At 34.5% G+C, this 9,920-nt stretch overlaps 1 protein-coding gene across 2 annotated transcripts; it reads left to right on the top strand.

The window, feature by feature from the left end:
* The first annotated feature begins 213 nt into the window (after positions 1 to 213).
* On the top strand, positions 214 to 2,633 carry LOC132622866 (uncharacterized). Of its 2 annotated transcripts, none has more exons than XR_009576029.1 (3): positions 214 to 692; positions 1,613 to 1,747; positions 2,311 to 2,633. XR_009576029.1 is itself a non-coding variant. In XM_060337540.1 (3 exons), the coding sequence occupies exons 1-3, from the start codon at positions 242 to 244 to the stop codon at positions 2,476 to 2,478; spliced, it is 342 nt and encodes a 113-aa protein (XP_060193523.1). In that variant the 5' UTR covers positions 214 to 241; the 3' UTR covers positions 2,479 to 2,633. The 2 variants fall into 2 exon arrangements, 1 of the variants encoding a protein (XP_060193523.1); XM_060337540.1 differs by having other exon boundaries at positions 214 to 280.
* The last annotated feature ends 7,287 nt before the right edge of the window (positions 2,634 to 9,920 follow it).

Here is a 9,920-nt window from a genome sequence, read left to right as displayed (position 1 = left end):
GCAGTGCAGAAAAAAATCACTGCTGAAGCACAACACTAAAAAAATACTGAAACGCAGTTTAGAAAATCGTGCAGAAATGCTGAAACACAGTGCAGAAATGCTGAAAAACAGTGCAGAAATGCTGAAACGCTGTGCAGAAATGCTGAAAAACTGTGCAGAAATGCAGACCATATCTCAGCATATCTCCAATAGTTCCTTTGGAGGATAACAAGATCTTCAAATTATTGAGAAGTGCTATCCCATGCAGAAAAGTATATTCTTGACGTTGACAAATGAGCAGGTTTATTCTTAACTTTCTAATATATAGGTGTTGATCGTGTTCGTTTCCTTTGAACTTGAATGCCAATAAAGATGGCTGAATACAATCTATGAATTACCAATGTCGTTTCATGGTTTTCAATTACTATTTATTAACTTGTCTATAAGAATGATTTGCTTGGAATAAGAAATACGTTTTAGTAGGAAAATTGCAATGTAAATTGGCTACTTCGATTGAGTCTTTGTATATGTAAAACCATTATTCTAAGAAGTTACATTTTGCATAACTTGGGGGCTTATCGAAATCCCTAATTTGCTGCTAAACTTGAAATGGAGTGACTGCTGCCTGCTGTTGTTTTTTCGAGCCACATTTGGAGTTGGGTTTGTTGGTAAGAAACTGCTGCATTTTGGATCATTTGGCTGCTGAACTTCAGGTAAGCTATTACTGCATATTTTTGGTTAACCGTTACTGCAATTGGAGCCTTATCAGTGTTAAATGGGCAGGCAGTAGTTGCCACATTCTGTTGTATAAAACACTGTTAGGATCAAGGGTGCTATGTTGTTACATCTCCTTGTCAAGGTGTACTGTCTTAAAGGCTGTTGTGACACTTTTAAATTCATTGTTGGGACAACCTTGAGATAATTTTGAGTGTTGTTGCACTGAGAACATATTGCTGCACTTGGTTTCTATTTTGAGAACTAAGGTGTAATGGTTGTGCAGTTTTAAATTTTAATGACACCTGCCTTTACATTTTGTTGTTTTGCTGCTTGGCCATTACCTACAGTTGGCTTCTATGATCGGTAATGAATTAAGATTAAATGGTTGCTTGGTTTTTGCCATAGCATTTTGGCCTAATAGTGAACGACATGTGCTACTACATTTTATGGGCTGTTGTTGTATTTGTGATTTGGCCATTGCATCTGATGAATTAAGCTCCTACATATCTTGGTGTTGGAACTGTTGTGCTATAAGGTTACTTGCTGTTCCATTTTGAACTAAGCCATTGCTTTTTTTTTGGGGCTAAACATGAATCTGCATTGCTGTTGATGTTCTATGTTGTTACTGGTGTGCTTTTGCTGGAATTTGTAACACTGTTACTGCATATACCAAAGGCGACTTAATCTAAGGATGGGTACTTACAACCCCACCACAAGTCCACAACTAACTTAACCTTCCAGCTCTTATAATATACAAATGCCAATTAGTACCTAATTGTATATGCGAAGCTTATTTTTTTTTAGTCGGTCCAAAAAGAACACAGTTGTTATTGACTCTTGAAAACTAATGTTGTTATTGACTCTTGAACACAGTTAGTAATTTCTCCCATTGAATACAATTTAAATTGTTATGCAGGGGCAACCCCCTGATTGCATACTAAAGGACGCAAAAAACACCAGCAAGCTAAGTTATTCAAGTTTGCTTGGGAGCATTAATCCTATGAGCAGATCTAGAGTTTATCAAGCTTTGGCAGAAGAAGATATTGAAGCTGTAAGTAGATGAAATTCAAAACTAATGAATTATGAAATAGGGTCACTGGAAATCATACCTTTCTTATACTTGAACATTTGGATACTTTTCTCCATGTTACTTATAGTTTTGGTGTAAAGGGTTCTAGCTATGACGTGTAGATAATTGGGATATTTTGTTAAAATGGATGTGGTTGAACAACACAAGCATAGTGTATTGTATACATTTTCCAACCATCTAAGTGCTATTAATGCAATTGATTAAACTTATCAGTAAAACAGAAAGGAAAATATGAGCAGAAGGTGTAAACTTGTGGTATATGGTATTAGCTTAGTGCTAGCAGCCAATTAACTTGTGGTATATGGTATTAGCTTAGTGCTAGCAGCCAATTAACTTGTGATATATGCATTTTGTGGGGCTTGTTTTAGTTTCTTTATAGTCTAAAGTTTTGGTTTCAAGTCTGTTTTGATGTTGATAAGTAATGAAACATTATTGATTGAGAGTAGTTCTTTCTCAGGATTATACGGCTTAAGCTGTAACCGTGACAAGATATCGGATGGCTAAAGCTCTTTTAATTTTTGAAGGATGCCAAGGGCAATGATGTTGATCTCAGTCTGATATTGATCAATGTGAAGCATATTACGAAGCTGCTAGGGGAACAAGGAAGAGAAGAATATATGGTCTTGGATCTCAAGCACAAAGTTATCTGCTTTTTGTTGGAAAGAACAAAATTATGCACTAACAATACTTGATGGATGTGTGGGTTCTTTTGGTAGTTGACAGCTTGGTGTTGTCGGTGTTTTGGACTTAACGATTAGGATTTCGCTATCTATTTTGAATCTTTTTTATAAATATTATTTTATGTGAATGTCAGTTATTTTTAAGGGTATTTATTACTTTGTATTTAGTATGTGTTAACAGGTGTATTTAAAATAAAATAAAAAATTGGAAGAAAAATATTTGTGACAGATTTGCGACGGATTTTGGTCGTTGCTAGAGGGAAAACAGTAGGCTACAGACTGCGACAAACATTGTATTGTCGCTAAATGCAGGCACAAATAATTCAAAGATTTTGCGACGGATTAGCGACAATATTTTCGTCGCTAATTTACTAAAACGACGAAATGAAATATGAAATTAGTCACGGAATTCATAACAATAGCAACAAAATAATCCGTTGCTATAATGTGGAACGGATTTCATACGTCGCTACAATGTCGCTAAGTTTGCTACAGATTTCATATTCCGTCGCTAATAGGTTAGCAACGCGCAAAATCGCAACAGACGACATTCCGTCGCTAATCCGTCGCAACACATGTTTAGCAACAGATATATGCTGATTAGTGACGGAATACGTCCGTCACTAAACACTGTTTTTTTAGTAGTGAACATTACATAAGTAAGTTCCAACATGATTTAAGTAAATATAATTCAAAAGAAAGGAAAAATAAAGTCTATAACCTCATTCATAATGAAATTCTACTTTTATTACGTCACTTATTATATGCCAAGTTTGTTGATGACTCGTTCTTTCTAATATTATGGGTGTAGTTTCAAAAATTAAAATAATAGCACGGTTATGCTAAACTAATAAAATAAAAAAATGAAAAAGAATACGAGCAATTACATGGAAGATGGAACCACAAGAAGTAAAGGTTGGGATTGAGAAGAAAGTAAATAAAAGATAAATAATATAAAAAGAAAAATATATTTTAAAAATAAAAATAATTAAAATGTAAAAATAAAAAAGAAATTAAAATAATAGTAATATAAATAAATTAAAAATTAAAAGAAACTAAAAAGTAACCCTGGAATTCACTACAAAAAAAAAAAAATAGCGTTAAGTGACGGACGTATTCCGTCGCTAATCAGCAAATATTTGTTGCTAAACATGTGTTGCGACAGATTAGCGACGGAATGTCGTCTGTTACGATTTTGCGCGTTGCTAACCTATTAGCGACGGAAAAATGAAATCTGTAGCAAACTTAGCGAAAGAGTAGCGACGTATGAGATCCATTCCACATTATAGCAATGGATTATTTTGTTGCTATTGTTATGAATTCAGTGACTAATTTCATATTTCATTTCGTCATTTTAGTAAATTAGCGATGAAAACCATTGTCGCTAATCCGTCGCAAAATATTTGAATTATTTGTGCGTGCATTTAGCGACAATAAAATGTTTGTCGCAGTCTGTAGCCTACTGTTTTCCCTCTAGCAACGACCAAAATCCGTCGCAAATCTGTCACAAATATTTTTCTTCTGATTTTTTAAAAAAAATTACACCTGTTGAAACATACTACATACAAAGTAATAAATACCCTTAAAAATAACTGACATTCACATAAAATAATATTTATAAAAAAGATTCAAAATAGATAGCGGAATCCTAATCGTTAAGTCCAAAACACCGACAACACCAAGCTATCAACTACCAAAAGAACCCACACATCCATCAAGTATTGTTAGTGCATAATTTCGTTCTTTCCAACAAAAAGCAGATAACATAAAAAAACTAATGCATGGGTGAAGGACTATGATCATCATCAGAAACTAAAGGATCAACATCGTCAACGTTAGCAGTAGTAGGAGGAGGCACTATGGGTGTCACAACTGATGGTTTGTCGATAGGAATATTTGGATGATGTGATGGTGAAGAAATCACTCCGCGTGCCTTCTCAATAAATAAAGGAAGCAAGCGATCAGTCAGTGTAGGAATAAATCGCATTACTAACTCCTTCATATTTTCTGTCGGTGCTGATTGAGAAGTTGAAGGTGCTGCTGATGCTGAAGCATTAAAGCCAGAATTGACGCAAAGATTCGGCCCATAATAACTTTGTGCTTGAGATCCAAGACCATATATTCTTCTCTTCCTTGTTCCCCCAGCAGCTTCGTAAAATGCTTCACATTGATCAATATCAGACTGAGACTGTGATTTTTCCCGTAATATTTCTTGATATCTTTCCTGTAATAAGTAGTGAAATTAAAACATCAAGAATACTAACCATTCAATTTTACCAAATAAAAAGAGAAATGAATTCCAAAGATAAGGGAGTAGATATTTATCCATTTTTCGTTGGAATTGAAGTCTCATGATGAACAACAAAAAAGAGTTTCATACAACTTGGATATAAATGATCATATACACCGTCTCATAGTCAAGTAATAGAACATGAAAACAAAGACTGTTAGACTTCCTAAACAACAAATGTAGTATCATGTTCAAAATAAGAAAAATATTTAAAGTAAGCATCTGAGTATCAACATGAGGTAGCTCTTTCCAACAACCTTAGAATAGTAGTTTTTGACCTTTGAACTTGCTCAAGTATAACAATTTTATCTCCAGCCCAGCATCAACTATTCTATAGTAAAACCGTAGCAACATACAACAATAATTCTCCCCAAGTAAGGCATCATAATGTGGCCATGAATAAGTGCAGCTACTTATCTTTATCACATCAGTAATTATGACAGTTCAAGCATCTAGCATATAGCAAGTGTTCTCAAGATCAGTAGCTGCTCGAAGTGATAACCGACACCGTAGCCAAGTATAGTAGCAACCAAAGGGAAGCAACCCTTAATTGTAATAGATGTGTATGTCTCAAATGTGAACTCAGGTATAGCACATGTTCTAACCGTTATATGCAGTAATAGTAATACAAATTCCAGCAAAAGCACACCAGTAACAACATAGAACATCAACAGCAATGCAGGTTTATTTTAGCCAAAAAAGAAGAAGCAATGGCTTAGTTCAAAATGGAACAACAAGTAACCTTATAGCACAACAGTTCCAACACCAAGATATGTAGGAGCTTAATTCATCAGATGCAATGGCCAAATAACAAATACAACAGCAGCCCATAAAATATAGCAGCACATGTCCTAATAGTGAAACTATTAGGCCAAAATGCTATGGCAAAAACCAAGCAACCATTTAATCTCAATTCATTACCGATCATATAAGCCAACTGTAGGTAATGGCCAAGCAGCAAAACAACAAAGTGTAAAGGCAGGAGTCTTTAATATTCAGAACTACACAACCATAACACCTTAGTTCTCAAAATAGAAATCAAGTGCAACAATATGTTCGCAGTGCAACAACACTCAAAAGGATCTCAAGGTTGTCCCCACAATGAATTTAAAAGTGCCACAACAGCCTTTAAGATAGTACACATTGACAAGGAGATGTAACAGCATAGCACCCTTGATCCTAACAGTGTTTTATACAACAGAATGTTGCAACTACTGCCTGCCCATTTAACACTGATAATGCTCCAATTGCAGTAACGGTTAAGCATAAATATGCAGTAATAGCTTACCTGAAGTTCAGCAGCCAAATGATCCAAAATGCAGCAGTTTCTTACCAACAAACCCAACTCCAAATGTGGCTCGAAAAACCAACAGCAGGCAGCAGTCACTCTATTTCAAGTTTAGCAGCAAATTAGGAATTTTGATAAGCCCCCCAAGTTATGCAAAACAAATAAAGGGTGAAGACTGAGCATCCAAAGTTCATATCTTCATCACATTAACTTAAAAGAATACTCAGTAGTCATTCATAAAAAATAAAAATAAAACTATGAGAGAGCCAAGACATCAAACAAATTAGCATGCCAAGCAATAAACTTGAAAGGACAAGACAGTTAAGGGGGTTACCACCTTCTTAATCCAACGCCGCACAAGATCCAAAGGTTTTACAACCTTGGCAGGGCAGGCTATTAGAGGGGCTAAACCAAATCCCAAAGCTTGCCTTGGCCTTCAACCATCATGCAAAAAAGTGCAGTAAAGGGAACTACTAACCAGCAAGCAAGTTTTAGAAATCCTTTCATGAGTGAACACATAGGAGATAATTTTTAGGACAAAAGGTAAAAGAAAATTCCCAGACAGGATGCCCACTATTCCACTCCAATATTAAAACAGAAGCTTAGTGCTAGATTTCAAAAGTTTCAATCGACACTTCTAAAAATGGAAGATCAAATAAACATATACCGCATTAAATACAGCTCATGGTTTGTGAGTAAAGAAGCCATCTCGCCGATCACATTCTTTTCCCCTTGATACTCCCAAACAAAATAGTCCTCAATAAATCCAAAATTAAAAAGGTGATATTCAACGATTTCAACATCCATGTATTTAATGTTGTGACATTTTTTACATGGACATCTAACCTTGTTACCGCTCATGTAATTTCGTTGAGAAAGTGCAAATTGGATAAAATTATCTACACCGGTTACAAAGCTAGAGTTTATACCCCCTCGCCCTTCCAACCTATCGTACATCCAATCACGCTCTAGATTATTCATATTCCTATTAATGTTGACATAAACAAAGCAATCAAATTAATGTTCTGTCTTCATATCATTAATACAACTGAATGACCTCTAAATGGAAGAACAAGCTGAAATAACTTAGTGAAACAGAACATATCATTCACCTTTTAGTTAAAAAAAAAATGACAAACTGAAACAAAACTGAAACTGAAACAAAAAAAATTGAGTAAGAAACCCAGTTCACTAACACTGATTTCAAATCACAGAGTACAAAAAAAAATCGAGTAAGAAACCCAGTTCACTAACATTGATTTCAAATCACAGAATATAAAGAATGTTGAGTTCTTCAAGCTTTTTCTCGACATGCAACGAATTAAAACAAACTTTAACCACCAAATAATATTATCCTACAAGGTTTAGCGACAGAATATGGTTTGTCGCTAATATTCCGTCACTAAACGCTGGTTTTTTAGTAGTGATTACAGGGTGTAATTACACCCAAATCTCAACCCCCTCCCCCCTCTCCCCTCTCCCCCTCCCTTTGAGAATTGCAGAGTGTAATTACACCCTCTCAATTACACCCAATTCCGACCTAACTGTGTAATTACTTAGTCAAACGAATAGACCAAACTGTGTAATTATACTCAATTACACCCAATTCCAATTACCTGGGTGGTTTTCCAAACAGGCCCTTAAAGTTTTTAATATTAATTTATTATATTTTTAGAGTTATTGGTTCATATTTATTATTTATTGTAATTTTAGTAGTTCTTCTCATAAATTTATGCGTAACCTTAAAAGTATTGAGTTCAGATGAATCTGATATTGTAATAATGAATCCGCCCCTAACGTGGAAGAGTGTATTATAGGAAGTTTGTTGGCATTGGCATGGGAAAAATGGTGCCAGATGGTAGAAAATGTATTGAATGCTCGGGCTAAATATTTAGTCAAAGGTTCACACCCTCTCAACTTACTCTTAATTTATTTATTTGTTTCCTTACTCACTGGGGGGCTTATATTGTTTTTTACGCCACTTTCTGTCACAGTCGTCGGAGCAACAAGCGGGGAGAAGGTTTTCTCCGAGCAAAGAACGATGAGTAAAAAAGCAGAAAACTCGTGAAGCTTCTACTACATGAATTGATGTCGATCAATACCCAGGGGCGGATGCAGTAAGAAGCAGGGTGTTCATCACCCGAACACCCTGGACAAAAAATTACAATGTATATTTAGGGTAAATTTTTTGTGTTCATGTACATATATTAACTTTTGAACACCCTAAACATATATTACTAGGGCTGTACAATGAAAACCGTCAAACCGCACCAAACCGACAAATCGAACCAAACCGGAAAAAAAAACCCGAGTGGTGGTTTGTTTGGTTTGATTTGGTGTTGGATAAAAAAACCCGATCATAATAGGTTTGGTTTGGTTTTAACTAAAAAAGTCAAACGGAGATTAAACTGGTCCGATTATATATATACAATTTCTAAATATTTTTATACATATATAATTTATAAATACGTGTATAACTTTATCACTTTTAAGCATTGATTAGTCAGCTTCGTTCGTGATGCAATCCGTTTAAGAATCGGTACCACATCCGATTGTATAATTAATTCTTTTTTGGCAATTAAAAGAGACTTTTTCATTACAAATAGCTACTGTTGATCAATGTCAAAACACTAATATGGTAGAACAGCCTAGCAGTGATCAAAACTAGCCTTTATCACATCAAAACAACTCAAATAGTAAACAAAACTAGTAGACTAAGGGTAGAAAATCAGCTCATCCAATTTTTTTGAGTGTTGTCCGCTGGGAACCTCTAACAAACACCTCTTGTATGATTCTCCTTGTAAGTATTTGTGGTGTATAATTAACTCTTAATGCTAAGTTTGAGTTATAATCTTTTTGTTCATTTAGCGATAGGCTTTTTAAGTAAATGTTTAAAAGCTAACTAAAACTCATTTTACGGAACAATATTGAAGTTGTTTGTTACTACATTCTGTTTGATTGTTATAGTTATACATCACATGCATGTTCTATACTTATTTGATTCAATTGTTATGAATTTTTTATTTAATGAGTCAACGAATTCACCACACATTTTTCATTTTACATATTTAGAAATAGAAGGGTAAGATGCTTATTTTTGGTCAAGCAAATGCTATTATAAGCTGCTTCGTATTGAACCAAAAAAAAAAAAAAACGAAAAAACTCGACTAACCCGAAAAATCCGAGAAAACCCAAGAGTGAAAAACCCGACTTTTGTTGGTTTGGTTTGGTTTATCGATTTAAAAACACGATACAATTGGTTTGGTTTGGTATTTGAAAAATCCGAACCAACCCGGTCCACGTACACCCCTATATATTACAATATATATTTAGGTCCAGTTATTTTTCCGAACACCCTGAGTGAAAATCCTGGATCCGCCACTGTCGACACCCCCTTTTTGTCTTACCATATCATATAGGGCGAGAATGAGCCAGTTATTACACTAGGTATGTCTTCGTTGTTTCGAAAATTTTCCATCATTTTTGTGTAAATATTCTTTATTTGATAGTTAAGTTAGTACAATATTTTGACAAGTGAATAGATTTGTTGTTGGTTATATTATTAGATATGATACAACAATTATTGTGCACGTCTACAACTGTACATGCAATTAATAACCCTCTAAAGCAACAACCGACTATTGCCAATGTGAGACATTGATGAAATAGAGAACAAATTTGGCGTAAAATGAAGAATCTTGTAACTTTTGTTGAAAGAAAAATCCATGTATGTGTATGTATGTATATGGTGATGTGACGCTTCTCTATGGCTAGTAATGATTTTTTTTTTTTTGACATTTCCCTTATTTTCCCATTAATCATATAAATATTGGTATTAGTATATAAAAATAAAAGTCATTATTACAATTATTTATT

Source organism: Lycium barbarum, chromosome 2 (genome assembly GCF_019175385.1).
Source record: "Lycium barbarum isolate Lr01 chromosome 2, ASM1917538v2, whole genome shotgun sequence".
Lineage (NCBI taxonomy): Eukaryota > Viridiplantae > Streptophyta > Magnoliopsida > Solanales > Solanaceae > Lycium > Lycium barbarum.
Note: the sequence above shows the minus strand (reverse complement) of the source record. Positions and strands in the feature narration are given on the sequence as shown.

Coding starts and splice junctions, on each gene's coding strand:
- LOC132622866 (XM_060337540.1), top strand. CDS start 242: ATGCAGAAAAGTATATTCTTGACGTTGACAAATGAGCAG. Junction 281..1,612: donor TGACGTTGACAAATGAGCAG/GTTTATTCTTAA, acceptor ATTGTTATGCAG/GGGCAACCCCCTGATTGCAT. Junction 1,748..2,310: donor CAGAAGAAGATATTGAAGCT/GTAAGTAGATGA, acceptor TAATTTTTGAAG/GATGCCAAGGGCAATGATGT.